At 44.8% G+C, this 25,985-nt stretch overlaps 1 protein-coding gene across 1 annotated transcript in view; it reads left to right on the top strand.

Annotated features, from left to right (window-relative positions):
• LOC310800658 (uncharacterized protein) overlaps nt 1-25,985 on the top strand; it is a gene marked incomplete at both ends in the record, with an annotated part of 118,526 nt that overhangs the window by 69,391 nt on the left and 23,150 nt on the right. The window contains 2 exons of the mRNA XM_083663278.1: nt 13,892-14,019; nt 15,612-15,735. Coding sequence (XP_083519404.1) covers nt 13,892-14,019; nt 15,612-15,735 — 252 coding nt within the window. The remainder of the gene's footprint in view (nt 1-13,891; nt 14,020-15,611; nt 15,736-25,985) is intronic.

Consider the following 25,985-nt stretch of genomic DNA (forward strand, 5'->3'; position numbering starts at 1 on the left):
ATAAAGCAAGTTAACCTGGTCATGCTAATCCAGTTTGAATTTAACTAATATGAAATAAAAGCCAGACTTTTCTTGAATCACAGGCAGGCTATATGCTTTTTAGTTAAACTGGTCATAACTTTTAATTAAACTGGGGCCATGCTAATCCAGTTTCAATCATCTGAATTGAACTCAAATTAAATATGAAATGAAAAGGCAGACTTCTCTTGAATTACAGGCAGAGCATATGCTTCAGCTTGTTAAACAAGTAAAACTGGTCAGGCTAATCCAGTTTCAATAATCTGAATTTAACTCAAAAAAAAAAAAAAAAAAAAAAAAAAAACATTTGGGCCAATGTCCGCGACCCAATCAAAACGGCCCCGCGACCCACCAGTTGAGAAACGCTGCCCTAGAGACAATAATGTGTCTGTGGTAGCCTACTAAAGAGTGTATGGTGACTGTATGGTATGGTATTATTAGTTTGTTTTATCTTCTATGGTATCAAGGCTTTAACGTTTCTATAATATTCCTACAGTGTGCCTGTGATGGTGACTTTATCTATTCTAATGAGTGTTTTGGGTATATTTGTATGGGGCGATCTCACTTTAACTCATTGAGTGCCATGGACGTCCTTCGACGTCCAATTAAATAGTGACGTAGAGTGCCACGGACGTCCTTCGACGTCCAATGCGTTTTTTGACGGTGGGACGTCGATCAAAGCCTTCCGCAGCTCCTGTACAACTATAGTAGCTATTGGAGGTCTATAACCTATTTTACAGAACCCTTAGGTGGCGACAGTGCTCTCCAGATTACAGAAATGTCAGGAATACACAGCCTGAAATAGCCTTGATCAAAGAGAACCCGCTCATGCTGCAGTCCAGAGCCATGTAGATTGTTCTGGCTGCAACTGACGGTGCGTGCGAACACAGTCAATCCGCGCACACAACTGAGTCCTTCTGCCTCTGTCTGTCTGTCAGCATAGTTTCTCCACATGATTAGCCGCTAGAAAAGCAGCAGCGCGACACTGAAAAGCCAAACCTTTCACTGCAGTCCGCGTGTGGCTTCTCCATGTTGCGCTGCCTGGGAGGCGGCGCACCAAAAGCATTCCGAAAATAGACGCTTGGTGCGAGGCTGTGTGTTACTAGTGTGGGGAGGAGTTTTCAGCTGAGGGGGGGGAGGGGGGGTGGGGCACGCAGGGCAGGACACAACTACACCACATCACTACATCAGAAAATATTATCTAGAGTCAGTGAATGTGCTTGAAATGCTGCATTTCACAAAAGGCTGAATATCTCAGCTTATAATTTGAAATGCCTGAAAACGCTGAAAACAACCTATCTTCTCCGGCTCATAACTAAAGAACGGAAAATGGTATCAATAAACTTTTTTTTGCTGATGATACAATAGAGTCTCCTTGTTCTTTTTGCGTGTTCGGTGTTTACATAGTAATATCACACAATATTCTGTGGGCCTCGAGAAATCACTGAAAACGCTCTGAAAACTCTGGCACTGGGAGCGTCCGTTCTCCAAAAGTGGCTGGCACTCAATGAGTTAATATTCCTATATGGCAGCGGTTCCCAACCTTTTCCGAGTCACTTGAAAATGAAAGATTGAAATTTGTGACTTGTTCTATGATTCTGACTGATTATGACCATCTTCTGGTTAGGAAGAAACCTGCATTTCGTGGGAACTGTCCATAGCTCAATATGGCACTATGCTGCTTTGACATACAGCATGTTCAAGTTTGCTGTCTGTTGTAGTGTAATACTGTATGTCTACAAGTAAAAAGGGTGTAGCCTAAAATGTTTGCCATTAAAATTAATACAAAAATCATTTACAATAAATGACTCTCTCAGCACCCCAAACTCTGAATGACTTCCAGCATCCCTGCTGGGAATGAGAAGGAGCTGGAAATAGGTACGGCAGGAAGTAGCACTTTGGTTCATAAGGGGAAAAGAGAACACAGGAAGTAGCACTTTGGTTCATAAGGGGAAAAGAGAACACAGGAAGTAGCACTTTGGTTCATAAGGGGAAAAGAGAACACAGGAAGTAGCACTTTGGTTCATAAGGGGAAAAGAGAACACAGGAAGTAGCACTTTGGTTCATAAGGGGAAAAGAGAACACAGGAAGTAGCACTTTGGTTCATAAGGGGAAAAGTGAATGGGCTTTTGTAGGGATTTGGGTTAAATGCATGAAATAAGGTCTGTGGTTAACAAAAGTTTATGGGACTGATAATTTGTGTTCAGCAGGATCATCTTCACAAACGTAGACCTCTTTTAGGATTTTTTTTTTTTTTTAATATATATAATTTTTTTATTGTTTCGTTTTCAGACATCAGTTTAAAGTCATAAGCAATTGGGTATACAGCCCCAAGCAAAAAAACAACAACAACACAACTGCAGGCGGGACAGAACCCAAAACAAATAATCTTCAAATAAGTTGTCCAACAGTGTGAGTGCTTAATCTGAAAAGAAACATTTTCTCCCACCCCGTGAACTTAACCTAACCTAATCCTAACCTGAAAATTCAGTCCTTGTCCAGGGAAGCCAGAGTTACAGAATTCTCCTAACTTCTGTGACTCAAAGTGAAAGTGAAAGTGAAAACAGTGATGATTTCAGCTAAGGAGAGGGTGTAAATGACATCTTTTCAAGTCAACTTGGCATCTCAGGGCTTGTTCTTTTTGTTTTTCTCTCATTTGAAGCTGGTCACCATCCACTTCAGTTGTTTAGGAGGATGCTGTAACTCTGTTCATGTTCTTTAGGAGGATGCTGTAACTCTGTTCATGTTCTTTAGGAGGATGCTGTAACTCTGTTCATGTTCTTTAGGAGGATGCTGTAACTCTGTTCATGTTCTTTAGGAGGATGCTGTAACTCTGTTCATGTTCTTTAGGAGGATGCTGTAACTCTGTTCATGTTCTTTAGGAGGATGCTGTAACTCTGTTCATGTTCTTTAGGAGGATGCTGTAACTCTGTTCATGTTCTTTAGGAGGATGCTGTAACTCTGTTCATGTTCTTTAGGAGGATGCTGTAACTCTGTTCATGTTCTTTAGGAGGATGCTGTAACTCTGTTCATGTTCTTTAGGAGGATGCTGTAACTCTGTTCATGTTCTTTAGGAGGATGCTGTAACTCTGTTCATGTTCTTTAGGAGGATGCTGTAACTCTGTTCATGTTCTTTAGGAGGATGCTGTAACTCTGTTCATGTTCTTTAGGAGGATGCTGTAACTCTGTTCATGTTCTTTAGGAGGATGCTGTAACTCTGTTCATGTTCTTTAGGAGGATGCTGTAACTCTGTTCATGTTCTTTAGGAGGATGCTGTAACTCTGTTCATGTTCTTTAGGAGGATGCTGTAACTCTGTTCATGTTCTTTAGGAGGATGCTGTAACTCTGTTCATGTTCTTTAGGAGGATGCTGTAACTCTGTTCATGTTCTTTAGGAGGATGCTGTAACTCTGTTCATGTTCTTTAGGAGGATGCTGTAACTCTGTTCATGTTCTTTAGGAGGATGCTGTAACTCTGTTCATGTTTCGTTGACTAAAGAACTTCAGCTGACCTTCCACCAGCATGGAGGTGAACAATGACTTTAAAGCCAGTCCTAATCCTAAAATAACCTTCCAACATGTCTCCTCACTCTGGGGGATTTTTACTCCTCTATCTCTGCTTGTGGGGACCCTTGGGCCTCATAAGTACAAGCGCACGCACGCACGCACGCACACACACACACACACACACACACACACACACACACACACACACACACACACACACACACACAGACAAACCTATCCACCTTATTTTTGAATGCCCCACTGTAAAAAATAATTGTTGGTACAAGGTCCGGTTTAACGTGACTTATTGTTGCAGCTTACCATTTCCTTTGTTATACTCGGCTGCAGACGCGAATTATAAACCGGAAACTGGAGTACGTTATACAAGTTATAAATATAGTCACGTTATAAACAACTAACCAACGCTGGGGGTCCGTATGGAAACAGTGTTACTCGAAATGGTTAAAAGTTAAATCAATTTGGTCATTCAGTGGCGTTTTACTGCCATGTAAAGTAACTATTACGCTAGCCGCTAGCATTAGCCACAGTAGCCGACTACCCACAATGCATTACGTTATCCCAGCGCCCGAAGTGATATTTTTTTCGGATGATGGCGAAGGCTGGAGGCACCCTCTCTGCCTGTGATTGGCCTAGCATCAAACGTTCATCCAATCACATGTTTATGTTTTTGATATGGTCTGGTGTCTGGTTTATAATGCTGCCGCTACTCTTGGCAGCACGTATGTAGCCTACAGACAAATAAAAAAGAAAAGATAAAAGATTTACCTTTAATGAGAATTGATCAAGGGTTATATAAAAACAGTGTCAATGCCCATTTACTCATTCTAACACAAGAGTGACATGTATTTGAATTGAAATATGTATCAGTATGTGGTGTTTGCCCAGCCCTTCATTGGGAAATGCAGCTTTATGGAGTGGGATCACATGGAGATGGTCTTCAGAAACTTTGATGAGATTGACAGTAAGTAAACATTGTTTCAGATACATGGTGGAGTTGTGGGAAAGTGTGTGTGAGTTTGGAAGAGGAGTGCACCACTAGGTGGAGACATGCATCCATAGCAGTGTTGATTTCATAGACGAAAACTATGAGGAAAAATGTTAGTCGACTACCTATTTTCACTGGTGAAAACTAGACTCAAAATGTTAGGGAGGGACGAATTGGGAAGAGATCCAATCAGAAGAGAAGAAGAAGTTAAACATCTGTGTCTGTATTGCACATTCAAACCTTAAAACAATTCCAGAATAACAGATTAATATATCTTTACAATAAGTTTGGAAATTCTAATGAATAGTTACGGTTTTCTTTGACTAAGATGAGATGAAAATACTTAGACACTTAGTTGACGAAAACTTGACTAAATAAAATCAGGATGAGGTTGACTAAATATGATAAGAGCTTAAGAGAAAGTGGATTATAGCTCACTCAGATAAACATGTGACTGTTGTGTGATATGCAAAGGTTGTTGGTTCAATCCCAGCCTCAGGCAATTTCTTAAAAAGTACTCACATTATAAGCTGCAGCATTGATCCTTCTTTATCATCACCAGTAGTTTGAACACTGATAGAAATAAGCTGATGAAGGAGACTAGTCAGTCCCTGACTCTAGCTCAACTCACTGGTACAAATCTCACCTGTCTCACTCTTTATGCTCTGTGTTATTGTCAGTGTGAATACAGTGTGTAGAAATCAGAAGCTTAACAACCAACAGCTTATAGCTCAGTCGGCTGAGCGGCTGTGTCACTGTCTCTGTCTGACAGGTAGACTGTTGGTTTGATTCCCGATGGAGGAGACATATTGCAGCACTGCCCTGTCTTTAACATCACCAGCATAGCGCCTCCTACAGGCAGATACACAGAGCGACACAGCGCCTCCTACAGATCCACAGAAATGTACACTGTGGACAGACTGCAAAGAGATCCAGACATGATACTGAGTCTTTGTTTTTTCTATCATTAAAACTTTTCAGAGACTTTCTGACACCCCCCCACCCACACACACACACGATGCATACTTCCGATGTCAGTAAAATGTCAGCTCTCTGTGGTTTTCTGTCTCATAACCCTCAGCTCATGTCTCTGCAGAGGTCAGGGGGGGAGAACATCCCCCCCCTTAGATCCAGGCAGTGCCAGCTGAACGGGATTAGAACCCACAACCTCTGGCTCCGGTGTCACTGTGTGTATTATTCCTTCACACCACCAGCTGCCCTTCACACTCACAGCTCTTCTCCGGGCGCTCTTGTCTCTTCCCTCTGCCTGTCACCATTCAAAACTGACTGAGGCTCGAACCCACGACCGCAAAAGTGGCTGAGGTCTCAATATTGCCAGGCAGCAAGCCTACTCTCTGTGCCACCAAGTCAGACTGATTGAACGAGGTTTTCTCAGGGCTTTAAATGACTCTTTCCTCTTGCTGTCGAAATTCAAAACCAAGGGAGGATCGAACCCACAACCTCAACAGTCACTGAGAGTCAAACCCACACGCTCCAAACTGCTAGACAGCAATCCAACTCTCTGAGCTAGTGGGTCATAGTGATTAAGACTAGAAGATTAAAGTATAGTCTTTATGCATCTTAAAATATGTTTTGAAGGGACCTTTTAAGTTGAATAGTATTTGAATTATATTAATATGACGGGAGTTTCTATTCGCCTTGCACAGAAAACCTTTTACTTTTATACTTGAGTAGATTTCAGAGCCTGTACTTTTTTCCTTTTACTTGAGTAATTAAGTTGAATCAGTACGTCTGCTTTACCAGTCTTTTTTTTACACAAATAACTGTACTTCTACTTAATCAGAGCAACAATGTGATTAAATTACACGTCTGTGTAAAAAATTACACGTCTGTGCATTGTGCAATAGGCCAAGTATGCCTAAATAACTCAGATATCCACCGTATTTTTGAATGCCCCACTGTAAAAAATTATTGTGCGTACAAGGTCCGGTTTAACGTGACTCATTGTTGCAGCTTGCCATTTCCTAATGTATTCTACTTGATTTGAAAAGATGGCCGCCTACACTCAGTCCCTTGTACCCTGGCTGAATTGAACATAACTTGGTCAATAAGTATGTAACATACAAAATAAAACAACCCGTAATATCTTAATTTTATGTAGAATGCAGAGGACATGTAACTGTTTAGTTAAACTTGCATTCCAGGAATATTGTGCTCTTAAGATGACGTTAGTGGCTCGAGTCTGTTTCGTCCTAAAACCCACATAGGTTGCGTCAGGCGTAGCCTATGTGCGATTCGAAATAACGCATCCGAGATAGAAAACGTTATGAATATAGCCACGTTATAAACAAACTAACGCTGGTGATCCGTATGGAAACAGTGTTACTCGAAATGGTTAAAAGTTATATCAATTTGGTCATTCAGTGGCATTTTACTGCCATGTAACATAACTAACTAGCGGCTAATATTAGCCACAGCAGGCGATTACCCATGAATGCACTGCGCTCTTAAAGGGATATTTATCGATGAGATTTTTGCCAAGCTGGACCTGATTAGTGATTTGCTCCGTTCGCCCAGACGGGTGTCAAGCTGTCAGCAACAAGGCTGGGAGGATCACACCGGAAGAAGCACCCATCACGCAGATCAAGCAAAAATGGCCGCCAAAAATAAGGTGGATAGTCTAAAGACACACTCTGACATCTTGCAGTCTCTCACTCCCTCCCTCTCTCTCTCTCTCTCCCCCTCCTGCCCATCTGATAGAGGTATGCGGCGATGTAAGAATTTAATTAAGCATCATGCCTGAGAGGGAGATGGGGGCGGGGCTGTGTTGTTCAATAGAAAATTGGATTGATAATTGGGGCTAACGGGCTATCACAATCACATTCCTGCTTCCCGTGCACCAGAGGGAGAACGTATTACCTCGTTATGTAGTACAGGCCCGTGTAGCCCTTCATTTTCTTTATCTGGCCCTGCCTGGCCCCCGTGCGCAAAATTGTAATTGAGTGCCTCGAATCGGAGCGGAGCGGCCAGAAGCATCGGCCGATCCTCCAACTAAAGCGCTCATTTTCACATGGGATCACAGTGGGCGGTGGCAGGATCCACACAGGAGGGCAGAGAGAGACTTACGGATACTTTCTGCTTTATTTGTGGTGCTGCACAACACTACTGGAAGTCTTCCTTGGTTCCTCAGTGGTGGAACGAACGCGTTACCAAACTCCATTCCACCTGCTGAGTCCCTCTCAATCTTTAAGAAAAAGGCTAAAGACCTGTGGCTCTCTAGCAACACCGTCTCTCTTTATCTGCATCTCAATGCCTCTTTGCTGTACTGATGACTGCACACAGCGCATGCGCCTCATGGCAAACGAGGAAGTAACTTTGGTTACAGAGGGAACCCTCTTTGTTAGTTCTCGGTATGGATTTACTTGAAAAACTTTGGATTAAATGTGTTAAAATGTGTGTTAAATGATCTTCCTAACCTGTCCAAGGTTAGGTCCTTGAGAAAGGCTCAGTCTATCTTGGCTGACCTTACCTCAAGCTCTGTCACAAAATGTTCATCCCCATGTTGGCCTCTGTTTCCTGGGGTCATCTCGCCATTCCGAAGTGTCGGCATTCCGATCATTGACTTCTACGCTTTCGGAGAGGCGGCCCTTTTTATCTCCAAAAAAGGTTTCGCCATTGCGAAAGATATTAGGTCCGCCATTCCGACATAGCATCTTGAGTTATTTAGCCTACAGGGGTGGGAGAGGTTAGGTTCTGGGGGAGGTTAGGTTTAGGCGTGGGGGGTGGGAACGGTTAGGGTTAGGGTCTGCAGGAGGTTAGGTTTAGGCATGGGGGGTGGGAGAGGTTAGGTTTAGACGTGGGGGCTGGGAGAGGTTAGCTCCAGCCGGTCCCCCGGGTTAGGGTTAGGGTTCTTTCGCAATGGCGAGACAGATCTCCATTCCGACAATTTTGTCGGAAGGCCGGTATTTCGGAGTGCCGACATTTCGGAATGCCGAGGTGTCCCCCTGTTTCCTAGCCACACTCCTCCTCTTTAGATGTTTTTCCAGACACATACGTTCCACTTTGCTCCATTGTTGCTAAGCTTTGTCAGTTCATTGTTGACATCTCTACCAGACATTGATTGATGCGTAGCTGGCCGCATGCTGCTGACGTTTGATTCTTGTGTATTATTGACTGCTGATTGACAGATATTGACGTGATAGAGACGTGCATCGCAACCTGCGAGCCAGTAGGTGTCATCATCGTACAGTCTGACATCAAACCTGACGTCGTACCCAAGTGTATTATTTTATTTATTTATTTTATTTATTCGTTTATTGAACAGGGACAAAGGCATTGCACATTATTTCATATGACCTACAAAACAGATGTAATGCATACTGTACAGGTTTCTAGCCGAGACTAATTTGCAACCCCTGTCCCTGGTTAGGTCTTTACTATTAAAACAAAAGTTCAAGAGAAAGGTTAAAACAGTACCAAAACGTTAAAAATGAACCATATAAAACAGAACAAAATAAAGATAAAAACAAAAAGCAAAAACACAAAACAGATAAGGACAGAAAACTAAAATAGTACAATACTAAAAGTCAATGTTCACAGGCTTGTTTCAGTTTCAGCCATTGTTTTGCTTGTGTGTTAAATACGGTGAGTTCTGTCACTGTTTTTATTTCAGGTGGTAATGTGTTCCATAATTTGGTAGCTATTACCGAGAAGGATGACTGTCCGAATGTTGTTCTGCGTTTCGCTGTTCTACAGTTCCCGCTTGCTGCACCCCTAGTTCTAATACCACCGTCTTGTTTGTTTATTAACTGGCAAAGTATCTCTGGAGCAAGGCTGTTCACACATTTAAAAATAAGTTTTAAAAATTAGAAGCTGACAAAACTGACAAAACTTGTAAATTATATTTATATTAGATCCAACGTTGCACAGTGTGGCCTGCAATAAACGTATCAGATTGCTCAAATCTTACAGTCTGTAGATGGCTTAAGAGAAAATCTATACTAACTCAACGTTCTCACCATGGGGTCTGGAGACACTGCGGTGATTGAGGGGGTTCCAGGGCGACCCCAGTAAATTAATGACTTGTTAAACTTCAGCATTATTTCATTTAAAAGAAGTGACCACAGCAGAGACACTTCCTAACAAAGCTCATGTGTCTCATAATAATAACTAATTTAGTTAGCAGACTCTTCCTTGTAACTTGGGACTGGGGGGGAGGGCGGGGAAATAGAGCAGAACGTGTTTGTCCCCCCCCCCCCCCCCCCCCCGCTCCAGTCTAGCTGTTGGAGTGAACGCTGCATCGCCCTCAGTGCTTAGCTGGCGGCCATACTTTCTGTTTGTTTCTTATTAGCTATTTTCAACTCAATTATAATCCTGCCCCAGGCCTAAACACCCCACTCACTCTCTCTCCTCCCCCCCAGGCCTAAACACCCCCCCCCCCCCCCCACTCACTCTCCCTCCTCCCCCCAGACCTAAACACCCCCCCCCCCCCACCTCCACTCACTCTCTCCTCCCCCCCAGACCTAAACACCCCCCCCCACCTCCACTCACTCTCTCTCCTCCCCCCCAGACCTAAACACCCCCCCCCACCTCCACTCACTCTCTCCTCCCCCCCAGACCTAAACACCCCCCCACCTCCACTCACTCTCTCTCCTCCCCCCAGACCTAAACACCCCCCCCCACCTCCACTCACTCTCTCTCCTCCCCCCAGACCTAACCCCCCCCACCTCCACTCACTCTCTCTCCTCCCCACCAGACCTAAACACCCCCCCACCTCCACTCACTCTCTCTCCTCCCCCCCAGACCTAAACACCCCCCCCCACCTCCACTCACTCTCTCCTCCCCCCCAGACCTAAACACCCCCCCACCTCCACTCACTCTCTCTCCTCCACCCAGACCTAAACACCCCCCCCCACCTCCACTCACTCTCTCTCCTCCCCCCAGACCTAAACACCCCACCCCACCTCCACTCACTCTCTCTCCTCCCCCCAGACCTAAACACCCCACCCCACCTCCACTCACTCTCTCTCCTCCCCCCAGACCTAAACACCCCCCCCACCTCCACTCACTCTCTCTCCTCCCCCCAGACCTAAACACCCCCCCACCTCCACTCACTCTCTCTCCTCCCCCCCAGACCTAAACCCCCCCACCTCCACTCACTCTCTCTCCTCCCCCCCAGACCTAAACACCCCCCCCACCTCCACTCACTCTCTCTCCTCCCCCCCAGACCTAAACACCCCCCCCCCACCTCCACTCACTCTCTCCTCCCCCCCCAGACCTAAACACCCCACCCCACCTCCACTCACTCTCTCTCCTCCCCCCCAGACCTAAACACCCACCCCCACTCACTCTCTCTCCGCCGTCGGTCCTTGTTCTCTCTCTCTCTTCCTTCCTTCCACCCCAACACCCTCCCCCCCACCCATCCATCGCCCCCCCCTCTCCCTCTGTGGGCCAATTGGGGTGCCATGATATGCAAATGTACGTGTGAGAATGTCCTATTTCTTTATAAATAGATGTGCGTGTATGATGAAGCGTGTTCGGTAAACAGGAAGGAGCCGCACTCTTCTCTGATACGAGACACACTTTTATTTTCACTGTCAGTTTGCTTTGGTTTTAGTCAACTCCAGGATCAATAGTGGAGCCGATTAAAATGCACATTTAATGTAAAGTTGTTAAAAAAATGTATTTTTTTTATAATAATAATATTTTTCCAATATGGCCGCTATTTCCACCCCGGAAATACTATTTTGGGGGCAACTTTGTTGTCCCGACGAGCAGTTAGCGCCTTGCATGGCTGCAGATGCCGTCGGTGTGTGAATGGGTGAATGTGAGGTATTCATGTAAAAGCACTTTGGGTAGTCGATAGACTATATAAAATGCGCTCTATAAATACAGTCCATTTACCATTTATCATTATGCATTTTCATTAATTTACTGCTTGTTTGTTTTTGTTTTTTGTTTTTCCTCATTTCAGTTGCAGTGCTTGAAAACAGAAAAAAGCACAGCAGAAAAGATATTCGGGAGGAAGAAATAAGATTATCATGATTATGATTTAACTGCTTTTTAATGTCACAAAACATTTCCCAATGTTGAGCTTGGTTTTACCCTGTTCAGGAGCCGGCTATAATAATGATAATCATAATAATAATAACAATAATAATAATAATAATAATAATAATAATAATATATACTAATAATACATAATGATATATATAGTAATATAACTATTATTGTTGTATTATTATTATTGATAATAATACTTATTATTGTATTAATAATAATAACAATAATAATAATGGAAAAAACTAAGGCTCATGTGATCTGAGGAAACTAGGGGTCGATATTGCATGTTTATTCTTGCTTTCTTAATTTATTTTCTAAATAGGCTGCCATTGGGAGGCAGAGTGGGTCTGGGTATAAACATGTGAAATCAATGAATTTACATCAAGGTACTTCAGACAGCTTAGTCTGCAGTCACATGTTGTACTTGTTGAAAACTTGTTGAGAAATACAGTCTGTATGTGAGTGTGACCGTGTAGTCAGGTTCATGTTTTTTTTACATCATTGTGAAATATATCTCAAGTATCCCAAAGACGCTGTAATATTATACTATGGTCATTATGCTGATGATAATTAATTATATTAATTATTAATAATGATTGGTAATGCACTGGGTACCTATTTTTCATATTTTCTTTGACAGTGATACATGTAGCACCTTCTTCATCACTTTTTTCGATGCCATGTAACGACTTGTGTTATGGATATGGGCAACTAAAACAACTTGGTTAAGGTTAGAGAAACAGTTTGGGTTAGGCTTAAATAACAAAAATGTAAAAAATGTGACTTACAGTTGAAATGTTGATTTTGACGCTGGGATGCAAGTCCCAGGCTCCATGTGTCAAGGCAAAGGCTTGGACGCCCATCTGTCACCCCGAACACAACACATAATTAAGGGTATGTGCCCTGGCGCCTCCTCTGGTCGGTCGGGGCGCCTGTTCGGGGCGGAAGGGAACTGGTGGGAATAGCGTAATCCTCCCACGTGCTACGTCCTGCCGGTGAAGCTCCCCGCTGTCAGGTGAAAAGAAGCGGCTGGCAACTGTGCATGTGCCGGAGGAAGCATGGTGTTAGTCTACGGCTCAGAACGGCAGAGGGGGGTGGAGCAGCGACCGGGCCAGCAGGGGGAAATTGGCCAAGTACAATTGGGGAGAAAATGGGGGAATATCAGAAAACTAATTACAGACAACCATGGCACACCAAACAAACACCTGTGTTTGTCTCTGTTTGTTGTAGAATGTTTCATTGGTATGCCATGGGCTTAAGAAAATATTTGGGTTTGGGTTTTGGGCTATATAAATTCAAGTTGTTAGTTATTATTAGTTATTATTATTATTATTTGTTCGAGGACATTTGTCTGATTTCCTCCCCTCCCTCTCCTGCTCTCCTCCCCTCCCTCTCCTCTCCACTCCTCTCCTTCCTTCTTTCCCTCCCTCTCCACCTCTCCTCTCTCATCTCCCTCTCCTCCCTCTCCTCTCCTCCACCCCTCCCTCTCCACCTCTCCTCTCTCATCTCCCTCTCCTCCCTCTCCTCCTCTCCTCCACCCCTCTCTCATCTCCCTCTCCTCCCTCTCCTCTCCACTCCTCTCCTTCCTTCTTTCCCTCCCTCTCCACCTCTCCTCTCTCATCTCCCTCTCCTCCCTCTCCTCTCCACTCCTCTCCTTTCTTCTTTCCCTCCCTCTCCACCTCTCCTCTCTCATCTCCCTCTCCTCCCTCTCCTCCTCTCCTCCAACCCTCCCTCTCCTCCCTCTCCTCCTCTCCTCCAACCCTCCCTCTCCTCCCTCTCCTCCTCTCCTCCAACCCTCCCTCCTGCTCTCCTCCCCTCCCTCTCCTCTCCACTCCTCTCCTTCCTTCTTTCCCTCCCTCTCCTCCCTCTCCTCTCCTCCACCCCTCCCTCTCCACCTCTCCTCTCTCATCTCCCTCTCCTCCCTCTCCTCCTCTCCTCCAACCCTCCCTCTCCTGCTCTCCTCCCTCTCCTCCTCTCCTCCAACCCTCCCTCTCCTGCTCTCCTCCCCTCCCTCTCCTCTCCACTCCTCTCCTTCCTTCTTTCCCTCCCTCTCCTCCACTCCTCTCTCATCTCCCTCTCCTCCCTCTCCACCTCTCCTCCACCCCTCCCTCTCCTCCTCTCCTCCACTCCTCTCTCATCTCCCTCTCCTCCTCTCCTCCACCCCTCCCTCTCCTCCTCTCCTCCACCCCTCCCTCTCCTCCTCTCCTCCACCCCTCCCTCTCCTCCTCTCCTCCACTCCTCTCTCATCTCCCTCTCCTCCCTCATCTCCCTCTCCTCCCTCATCTCCCTCTCCTCCTCTCCTCCCTCTCCTCCCTCTCCACCTCTCCTCTCCTGTGCAGCTCGTATCGTGAGGAGCCAGCAGTGGTGTGACATGATGCCATGTTTGGATGAGGAGGGCTGTGATCTCCTGGTGAACCAGTCAGGCTGGACCTGCACACAGCCGGGAGGCCGCGTCAAGACCACCACGGTAAGACCACAACCAGATGCCTTGGACCATGTATTTTTAGACCTCTGGGGCAACCGCGTTTCATACCTGAATAACCAGATCTCAACTCACCTGACCACGCCCCTTTATGGTAATCTTACCAAGCGTGCATGCATGCTATTATGAGCACTATTATCTGGATTTTCTTGCATGTCGACAGATTTTTACTGTATGCAAATCGAAAATCCCTCTTGAGAGATTAAACTAGACTGGACCAGACTAGACCAGAATAGATGACGTCAGACCAAACTGGACGAGACCAGGCCTAAACGAGACGAGACCCGAGCAGACAAAAGTAGACAAAAATGAAAAATGAAAAGTAAAAGCACTAAAAGCAAGGAAAGAAACATAAAAGGAAAGTCAAACTAATAAAAGCTCATTACATAAATGTGAGTCTATAAAACAGTTTTATGAAGTGATGGAGAAGTTGATACAGATTTAGCTGCCTGCGGTCCTCAGGCAGATTGGTCGTCATTTCTGTCATTGAAAGATTTTTTTAACAATGACAGAAAAATCTGAAGGCCGAATTTGTACGACCCTGTCCGTCAAAACAGACAACGAGAAAGTCAAACACAACCAGACAGACATCTAGGTGCCAGGAACCAGGATGGCAACCAATAGAGACATTTTGTTTTTCATCCAGCGTTTTCAGCAGCCAGTAGAGATTTATTGGTGTTTCATCTGGAATTTGGACCAGCAAATCAAGATGTAGGCTGTGTATAGGTCTATGTTGGAAGGTGTAATTTATAAGTTTTAGGCTGTCTGAAACAGGTAGGATACATCATTTGCAACCTAACAACAATAGTTGAATGGGTAAACCCAAAGAGCATCCTGGAACACTCGATTCACTGGAAAACTATTTGAATAAGGTGCACTCAACGCACATAGCGTTTTCACAGAGGAAAAATAAATGCTGCTGTAATTTTCCAGTGCTCCAGGATCCTCTTTGGGTTTACCTAGTGTCCTCTAGAGAGAGAGTGGCGTCAGCGGAGGACCAAAATGCGAGACTCATTAGCCAATGAACAGCCAGGAATGGGTCTCGCGCTACTTTTGCATGCTAAAATAAAGCTGATAATGTACAATTTGATTCAAGAGTACAGCACAAACTGTCTATTTTGCTGCAACTCGACAGTGCTGCTTAATCCAGGACCTTACTTCCTGGAACTCTTGAGAGTAAAGAACTGGTCCATTGGAGTGAATGGAGATGTGGGGACTCTGCTATCTACATGGCTCTGGGTTTACCCATTGAACTGTTGTTGTTATACTGTTATACTCCTGTTCTGAGAGCAGCGACCTCCCTTTGTGGAGGGACCTATTTTCTGCACACTTTCTAGGAAGCATGCAATGGTGCCTTAGGTGGTCTAGGATATCTCAAGGTTATGAATATACCAGACTGCTTTATTGCACACACCCCGAGAGGAGGTGACAGGTTCCTCACTGGGGTCCCAAAACCGCTCGTGCGGCTCGCGCCGAGACGTCCAGCCTATATAACCGGACAAAGCAGAGAGGTGAGCAGAGTAGAGTGCGCACGGAGCCCCACGGGAGGCTGTGCGCTCTGGCTCGTGTGCCCCAAGTCGATAGCCTCTACTATCCAGGATGAGAGGCGTCGTTTGAGGATGTGCTTGCCCAGACAAGGGTTAGGCCCAGGATACGAACAGCTGATCGACCTTCCTAAGCGCCCTAGTTTTGTCCATGTTGGTGCGCAGGGCACAAGGGCGGAGCCTGTTGCTCTTCAGCAAAGGCTTCCAGAGTGATGGGGGAACAGGCACCCATAACCTGAGGCATGACGGCCGGGTTAGGGACCATAGTCACCCTTACATCCCCCGGGGCAAACTGAGTGCACGAGGAGGGTGGACGGAGAGCGCGTGTAGAGTGTAGACCGCTGACTCTCCAAAGCAACTGAAGTCAGTCTGGACCAATTCTTCAGAGTTGTTCACACACCTGTGAATAATTGTGGTAGTTAAGACCCGTTTGCGCTGGCATTTTGGGGGCGCAGATGATTTTGGCACGGCTCCGATTTGCGCCTGCGACACGTGCCGTGAACGTTTCCGCATCCCCGCCGAGCATTGCATCCCCAACGTATTTCGGGGGGTGTTTTAACTTAGAAATCAGGGAGGTCACGTCTACCCAGACAATTATATCACTTTTAAACAGTTACATTTCTGTATACATCATTACAATATGCTCCCGTGAGGTGGGGATGCTGTGGGGTGGGGATGCTGTGGGGTGGGGGTGCAAAACTTGGCATAACACCTAGACAAATGCGCAAGGCAGACCGGTATCTTCCCTGCCTTAAGGCACGCGCAAACAGGTGCGCAAGCTAAATAGGGGATAACGCCTGTACGGAGATAGGGCCGCTCACTTGATAAGATTGCACTTTTTGCACTGTGTATTCTACATGTAACAGAGGCCATGCTTGGTATGGCTGAGACGAGTCTGCCGCTCTGTCAGGAGACACGTTGAATAATGAAACCTGTCAAGCCAGCGTTCACTTTGAGAAGCCAGGCTGTCCGTGTGCGGAAAGCAGACACACACACACACGCATGCATGCACGCACACACACACACACACGCGCGCGCGCGCGCAGGCACGCACGCACGCACTACACCCTCCATGCTCGGCCCAAGAATGGTGAGTGTGTTCCAGAGGGGGCTTGTTTTGCGGACCGACAGGAGAGCAGGGAGCTGCTAACCTTATTCAATGTCAGAGCACTTCCCCCTCACTCGTCTCCCCCGGCAGTCGGTCAAAACGCTGCTTTTTACATTTTAGGCCATTCGAAAGTTGTACAAATGTGTGGGGATTTTTTTCCCTTTTTTTAGCTTTGCTCTCTCACACAGTGAGCATGTTGACACGGACTGTAATATTCAAATGGCACGATTAGACGCTACTCTGAATAAGACACCGCCCTTTAAACATTTCCTGATTACCTTAAAGACCCTGGGAAGCAAAATGCACCAAAACCTTCCAACTATCTAATTTAGGGTCTTATGTGTCTAATTGTAAACGTCAAAAAGATGTAGACATTAGTTTCAACCCAAATCCTAAATATTTCCACTTCCATGGTTTTACGCTTCGCTGAGGTTGGGGTTGGAGTGTGCGGTAATTAGGGCTCACTATGTTCAAATTTGATCACGTCTTTATCATAAAAATTAATCCATCTTATTCACCTTATGATGCCACGCCCACTTTTTCTCTTCCGTGTAAGACGCAATTGTGTATTTGTTCTTCCGGTTCAGCGTTAGCCGGCTGGTAAACACCGATAAACTGAAGTTTGCCGACATTCAGCAGCTACTCTGCGGCCAACTTCAGTTGCATGTTCATATATGTTACTGCTGCGAGGAGCCGATGGCTGTACCCGGTCGGCATTTAACGTTAGTTACAAAAGCACATCGACAGTGTTTTCTCACTGCCAGTACAGTAGGGGTTGATAGATAGCCTACTAGCTAGCGGTAGTCCGACCGGTCACACAGCCAGCGCGCTCCTCGCTGCTCGTAAAAAATGTCCAAATAGTTATTCTGATAAACTGGTCACATATTTGGAATGTTACGTTCTCATCCGAAAAAAATATTAAAACTTTATAACAGTTTGGTTTTTTGCTTGAAAACAGCTCATGGTAAGTCTAAAAATGATAACAGTGGGAGTAATCTACTTCCCGGTCTAAAACGGAAAGACGATTAAAAAATGACATCATGCAGAAGCGTCCTGATATGGGCAAATGATAAGGTGAATAGAAGCTCTCAGTTGTCTGTCAAACCTGAAAATACCCAAATTCAAATTTGACTGGGTGGTTAATAACAAATGTTTCTGTGGTGTGACAAACTCAAACACATAATTATGTTTACCGGTAGTTTCCGGAGACTTTATCCCAAATAAGGTCATAGGTAAGCAATGGTGGAATTAAGACAAGTTGAGTATTCCCATCTTAGTTGCATTATTGAACTGCATTAGACATACATGTACAGTGTACACCTTAATTGGACTATGACGTCCTATCAGAGTCGTCGCAGTATTTGACGATATAACAGCAATCCAACTTGACGGCTACAGTGTATAGCTTCCAGCAAGTGTTGCACAGCTTGTTTACAGAAGAAAAGATGATTGCCATTGTCAAAAGAAAGAGCCCCCTTTTAGTCCCTAACACAGTAGAAACATGACAGAAAGGGTTACTACATCATACTCTTATCTAGACTAGAAGACTATTCAACTTAAACATGTTTTAAAAGATTATAATTGGATTAATAATTGGTGTGATAACATTCATTAATACACAGGACAAGATCTTGTGCTAAATTCCGAGGTAAAGCACATTTAGAAGCCCATTAACAACAAGCTAACAAACAATATAACTAACAAGCTAACAGCAAGCTAACAAGCATTATACAAATCACCAGTTAGCTACCCTAGCCAACAGCAGTATGCAGCATGTCAGTTAGCTACCCTAGCCAACAGCAGTATGCAGCATGTCAGTTAGCTACCCTAGCCAACAGCAGTATGCAGCATGTCAGTTAGCTACCCTAGCCAACAGCAGTATGCAGCATGTCAGTTAGCTACCCTAGCCAACAGCAGTATGCAGCATGTCAGTTAGCTACCCTAGCCAACAGCAGTATGCAGCATGTCAGTTAGCTACCCTAGCCAACAGCAGTATGGAGCATGTCAGTTAGCTACCCTAGCCAACAGCAGTATGGAGCATGTCAGTTAGCTAGCCCACGACACCTCAAGAAGGCTTATTGGTGTAATCCAGCACACTGGAAACACCCCCCTCCATGCTACCAGCGCACAACTCCAATTTACCTCACCATTCTAATGCCTTCCATCAACCTAGTATTAACACGTTCAGTGCCAGCGACGCCATATGGCGTCATTAGAAATTTACCGTACAGTGCCAGCGACGCCAAATGGCGTCATAACTCCAAATTGTTTTTTTGACGGGGGGGTGTCGATCTAAGCTTCTTACGTCGCCTCTAACAATATTGTAGCTATTGGAGGTCGATAACCTATTTTACAAACCCATTAGGTGGCGACAGCACTCTCCTGATCAGAGAAAAAGGAGCCAAACACACAGAAATAGTCACTGGGATAAAATGAGGAAATCGCATCGCATCCGTCCGTATGCATCGACGTGCCTCCATAAACGAGCACAACGCCAGCTGTGCCCCCAGCAGCAGCATCCGCTGTCACAACTGAGCACTTCCATGTACGCTGCAACAGCACATTCACATAATCAGCATTATTATTCCGAACTGGAAGCATGCCAGCCCGTGACAAACACACGCGGAACCAAAAAGCTGAATGTCGCGCACCATTCACTGTGTGTGCGCAGCAAACTCAGCAGAGACTGAGAGCCACCAGACACATAAGACACACCCAGGAGGCGTGTGCAGTTGAGGGGGGGGGGGGGGGGGGGGAGCACGGAGAGCAGCAGAGCAGCATACACTTCACCCAGACAGACCCAGACATCAGAAAATTAGCTTCAGAGTCAGAGATGTGCTTGAAATGTTTAATTTCACAAAAGGCTCATTATCTCAGCTCGTAGAAAAAAAGGTATGTTTTTCGTTCAATCAAGCTATCTTCTCCGGCTCATAACTAAAGAACGGAAAATGGGATCAATAAACTTTTTTTTGCAGGTGATAGAAGAGAGTCTCATCGTTATTTGTGCGTGTTCAGTGTTTACATAGTAATTATTAAAAAAATTATATGACTGTTTTAAAATGCATTGCGGCCTATGTGGCACAGCAAGCAACCTTTTGCCCAAGGGCCGTGGCACTGAAAGTGTTAACCTAGTCTTAGCATTTAGCCTAGCTATCCAGGTCGGTTCCGTATGACATTCTTAACTAGACTACCAGTAAGTACCACAGTCAATGATTCAGCCCTGTTGATGCGGACCATCGATCATGACCAGCAACAATATGGTTTTTCCGTGACATGAGGGAGACAAACAACGTTACATCGTTTTTGTATGTTGTGCATTACAACTAAAGTAACTCGCCTGTTTTGAAAATGTAAGGTAGTAAGTACTACAGATATTTGTGTTCAAATGTAGGAAGTAAACGTTAAACGTACAATAATGTGAAGTTGTCCAAAAAATAAATACTCAGTAAAGAACAGATACCTGAAAATCCTACTTAAGTACAGTAAGGAAGTTTTTTTTTTTTTTTTTTTTTTTTTTTACTTTTCTTCCTTAAAATAATATGTAATTTTCTCCAGGGGTTCATCTATTCATGTTGGTTTTTTAAGTATTCAGCCATGAACAATAATAATAAAAGAAATTAAACGATACGTGACTTGGCCACCGATCAGCTCTGTCTTTTCTGGCAAAGGGCCACATGAATAATTGATGTCTTAATGATGTAGCTTTAGCGAGGATAAACAAAAACATGCGTATTCCAGTCTAAACCAGCAAATAGACTCACAGACGTTAAGCCCAGCTCACCTTAGCTGACTACAACAAAAACTCATGAATTTTGATGTTGTATTTGGAATACATTTGACTCTATAATTTCAGCTCCTGTGCCATGGTAGTAAACAGTGTTACATAAGCAGAAACCCTGCCATTATAATCAGTGACTTTCTGTTGAGATAGCTAGATCGATTTATTTGATGATCCGTTTAAAAAAAAATCCATACATTAAATGTACATGCAATTCCAAAAAAAGGCATCAAGGATAACACAAAAAGTAGATAAAAACTTGATTCCGTTGTGGTCCTTGCTCTTAGATATACAGTACATTAAATATACAGACATTGCACCACACATACTGTCGTTTTGTAATAAAATCTGGCTATCTAGTAGTAAAACTAAAATTACTCTATTACAGCATAACAAAAGAAGACTAATTAATACAACACGCCATTTCTGCCTAGTCCCTTACTCAGGAACCCTATTTAGCAGCCACCTGTTAACTTTAAAGCTGCTTTGACTTGAGGCCTCCTTAATATCCAGTGGGAGCAGATTCCATTCACTGGGCCCCTGGAAAGCAAAGGGACATTGGTCAATTTTCCGTTTATTACCCTGCATGTTGTGGGAGTTCTATAGAAGTATATTGGACTACCCTGCATGTTGTGGGAGTTCTATAGAAGTCTATTGGACTACCCTGCACGTTGTGGAAGTTCTATAGAAGCCTCTAATTGGACTACCCTGCATGTTGTGGGAGTTCTATAGAAGTCTATTGGACTACCCTGCACGTTGTGGGAGTTCTATAGAAGTCTATTGGACTACCCTGCATGTTGTGGGAGTTCTATAGAAGTCTATTTGACTACCCTGCATGTTGTGGGAGTTCTATAGAAGTCTATTGGACTACCCTGCATGTTGTGGGAGTTCTATAGAAGTCTATTGGACTACCCTGCACGTTGTGGAAGTTCTATAGAAGCCTCTAATTGGACTACCCTGCATGTTGTGGGAGTTCTATAGAAGTCTATTGGACTACCCTGCACGTTGTGGGAGTTCTATAGAAGTCTATTGGACTACCCTGCACGTTGTGGGAGTTCTATAGAAGTATATTGGACTACCCTGCATGTTGTGGGAGTTCTATAGAAGTCTATTGGACTACCCTGCATGTTGTGGGAGTTCTATAGAAGTCTATTGGACTACCCTGCACATTGTGGAAGTTCTATAGAAGTCTATTGGACTACCCTGCACATTGTGGAAGTTCTATAGAAGCCTCTAATTGGACTACCCTGCATGTTGTGGGAGTTCTATAGAAGTATATTGGACTACCCTGCATGTTGTGGGAGTTCTATAGAAGTCTATTGGACTACCCTGCATGTTGTGGGAGTTCTATAGAAGTCTATTGGACTACCCTGCACATTGTGGGAGTTCTATAGAAGTCTATTGGACTACCCTGCACATTGTGGGAGTTCTATAGAAGTCTATTGGACTACCCTGCACATTGTGGGAGTTCTATAGAAGTCTATTGGACTACCCTGCATGTTGTGGGAGTTCTATAGAAGTATATTGGACTACCCTGCACATTGTGGGAGTTCTATAGAAGTCTATTGGACTACCCTGCACATTGTGGGAGTTCTATAGAAGTCTATTGGACTACCCTGCACATTGTGGGAGTTCTATAGAAGTCTATTGGACTACCCTGCACATTGTGGGAGTTCTATCGAAGTCTATTGGACTACCCTGCATGTTGTGGGAGTTCTATAGAAGTCTATTGGACTACCCTGCATGTTGTGGGAGTTCTATAGAAGTCTATTGGACTACCCTGCACATTGTGGGAGTTATATAGAAGTCTATTGGACTACCCTGCACGTTGTGGGAGTTCTATCGAAGTCTATTGGACTACCCTGCACGTTGTGGGAGTTCTATAGAAGTCTATTGGACTACCCTGCATGTTGTGGGAGTTCTATAGAAGTCTATTGGACTACCCTGCACGTTGTGGGAGTTCTATAGAAGACTATTGGACTACCCTGCATGTTGTGGGAGTTCTATAGAAGTCTATTGGACTACCCTGCACGTTGTGGGAGTTCTATAGAAGTCTATTGGACTACCCTGCATGTTGTGGGAGTTCTATAGAAGTCTATTGGACTACCCTGCATGTTGTGGGAGTTCTATAGAAGTCTATTGGACTACCCTGCATGTTGTGGGAGTTCTATAGAAGTCTATTGGACTACCCTGCATGTTGTGGGAGTTCTATAGAAGTCTATTGGACTACCCTGCATGTTGTGGGAGTTCTATAGAAGTCTACTGGACTACCCTGCATGTTGTGGGAGTTCTATATAAGTCTATTGGACTACCCTGCATGTTGTGGGAGTTCTATAGAAGTCTATTGGACTACCCTGGATGTTGTGGGAGTTCTATAGAAGTCTATTGGACTACCCTGCATGTTGTGGGAGTTCTATAGAAGTCTATTGGACTACCCTGCATGTTGTGGGAGTTATATAGAAGTCTATTGGACTACCCTGCATGTTGTGGGAGTTCTATAGAAGTCTATTGGACTACCCTGCATGTTGTGGGAGTTCTATAGAAGTCTATTGGACTACCCTGCATGTTGTGGGAGTTCTATAGAAGTCTATTGGACTACCCTGCATGTTGTGGGAGTTCTATAGAAGTCTATTGGACTACCCTGCATGTTGTGGGAGTTCTATAGAAGTCTATTGGACTACCCTGCATGTTGTGGGAGTTCTATAGAAGTCTATTGGACTACCCTGCATGTTGTGGGAGTTCTATAGAAGTCTATTGGACTACCCTGCATGTTGTGGGAGTTCTATAGAAGTCTATTGGACTACCCTGGATGTTGTGGGAGTTCTATAGGAGTCTATTGGACTACCCTGCACATTGTGGGAGTTCTATAGAAGTCTATTGGACTACCCTGCACATTGTGGGAGTTCTATAGAAGTCTATTGGACTACCCTGCATGTTGTGGGAGTTCTATAGAAGTCTATTGGACTACCCTGCATGTTGTGGGAGTTCTATAGAAGTCTATTGGACTACCCTGCATGTTGTGGGAGTTCTATAGAAGTCTATTGGACTACCCTGCATGTTGTGGGAGTTCTATAGAAGTCTATTGGACTACCCTGCATGTTGTGGGAGTTCTATAGAAGTCTATTGGACTACCCTGGATGTTGTGGGAGTTCTATAGGAGTCTATTGGACCACCCTGCATGTTGTGGGAGTTCTATAGAAGTCTATTGGACTACCCTGCATGTTGTGGGAGTTCTATAGAAGTCTATTGGACTACCCTGCATGTTGTGGGAGTTCTATAGAAGTCTATTGGACTACCCTGCATGTTGTGGGAGTTCTATAGAAGTCTATTGGACTACCCTGCATGTTGTGGGAGTTCTATAGAAGTCTATTGGACTACCCTGCATGTTGTGGGAGTTCTATAGAAGTCTATTGGACTACCCTGCATGTTGTGGGAGTTCTATAGAAGTCTATTGGTCTACCCTGCATGTTGTGTGAGTTCTATAGAAGTCTATTGGACTACCCTGCATGTTGTGGGAGTTCTATAGAAGTCTATTGGACTACCCTGCACATTGTGGGAGTTCTATAGAAGTCTATTGGACTACCCTGCATGTTGTGTGAGTTCTATAGAAGTCTATTGGACTACCCTGCATGTTGGAGTACCCATTTAAAAAGTGACGCTAAGGGGTCCTGACCAAACATCATATAGGCTATGTGGACTAGTTGGGAGTGAGAATGGATTGAGGTGAGAGAGTCGCATGGAAAATATCATCTTTTATGAGACCATAAAGGAGCCATGTAACAGCAATATGCTTTTAAAGGCCCTCATCAATCTTTAAAGACCACACTATAGCCACAGAGAGTCTGTTGCATCGAATGTACAAAACAAGGGCAAACCTCTTGGATACTGCCAATTAACAAACCTCCTACGCGTTCCATACATGCTTGTAGGCTTGTCAGCTCATTTTTTCAGCGCTAATTTTGCATAATGTGCTCCACTCATCCCCGCTCTGCTTGACCCGTCTTTTAATGATCACAGATTCCACTTGGTTGTAAACACGGCAGAGTTGTGTCTCGTGTCTTTTTGTGTCTCGACACCCACACGCTGTCTCATGGCATCGCTGCGTCCCCTTGATTGAATGTAAAGGTAAAGTCCCAACGATTGTCACACACCTGAATGTGCGAAATTTGTTCTCCGCATTTGACCCATCCCCTGGGGGAGCGGTGAGCAGCAGCAGCACCGCGCTCGAGAATCATGGTGATCAAACCCCCCAATTCCAACTGAGTGCCAAGCAGGAAGGCAAATGGGTCCCATTTTTATAGCCTTTGGTATGACTCGGCCGGGGATCGAACTCACAACCTCCCAGTCTCAGGGCGGACACTCAAACCACAAGGCCACTGAGCTGCCTTAGAGTGAGGCAATCATATCTCCTGTCATTCATTAAAGTGAAAGATTTTCATGTAAATAAATGTCTGTTAAGTCACTATCTATCTAATAGTGACTTAACACAATGGTGTTAAGCCTTTGCATTTTCACTATTGCAGCATTTATGAACTTGGTGTCTGTGGTGACACAGGGTGGGTGGAGCTAACACAATAGACTCACTCTGTAGGTTACTGTAGGTTCACAGGGTGGGCGGAGCTAACACAATAGACTCACTCTGTAGGTTACTGTAGGTTCACAGGGTGAGCGGAGCTAACACAATAGACTCACTCTGATAGGTTACTGTAGGTTCACAGGGTGGGTGGAGCTAACACAATAGACTCACTCTGATAGGTTACTGTAGGTTCACAGGGTGGGTGGAGCTAACACAATAGACTACAGTAGTAGGTTCCCAATAACTCTTGTGTGAAGTAGGATAACAAGCGACTTTCTCAAAGTCTGTGCTAGCCACACATTACGGGTGGCTACAGTCTGTGCTAGCACAGTCTGTGCTAGCATTACGGGTGACTACAGTCTGTGCTAGCACAGTCTGTGCTAGCATTACGGGTGGCTACAGTCTGTGCTAGCACAGACTGTGCTAGCATTATGGGTGGCTACAGTCTGTGCTAGCATTATGGGTGGCTACAGTCTGTGCTAGCACAGTCTGTGCTAGCATTACGGGTGGCTACAGTCTGTGCTAGCATTATACAGTCTGTGCTAGCATTATACACTCTGTGCTAGCATTACGGGTGGCTACTATGGCCGAACAAACTGACTAATGTCACATATCGTCGCTGTCGGGCGGAACTGCGGAAGTTATCCAGAGTTATCCAGGATTGAACAATCTTCCAGTTACAAGCTCCTTGGCTCCAGGGGAGGAGAGGAGAGGAGGAGGTGAGGAGAGGAGATTCAGATTCAGACAACGTTATTCATCCCAGAAGGGCAATTGAGTTTCACAGCCTACCCACCTTAAAAGCTCACAGGTGAGCAGCAAATACTCCTGATAGACATGACAAGACAAGGAGAGGAGCCACGCTCAGACAGGCTCAGCTTCCTGTTGACACGCCCCCTCAGACAGACTCAGCTTCCTGTTGACACGCCCCCTCAGACAGACTCAGCT

This window comes from Poromitra crassiceps, assembly GCF_964638095.1.
Source record: "Poromitra crassiceps genome assembly, chromosome: 30".
NCBI lineage: Eukaryota > Metazoa > Chordata > Actinopteri > Beryciformes > Melamphaidae > Poromitra > Poromitra crassiceps.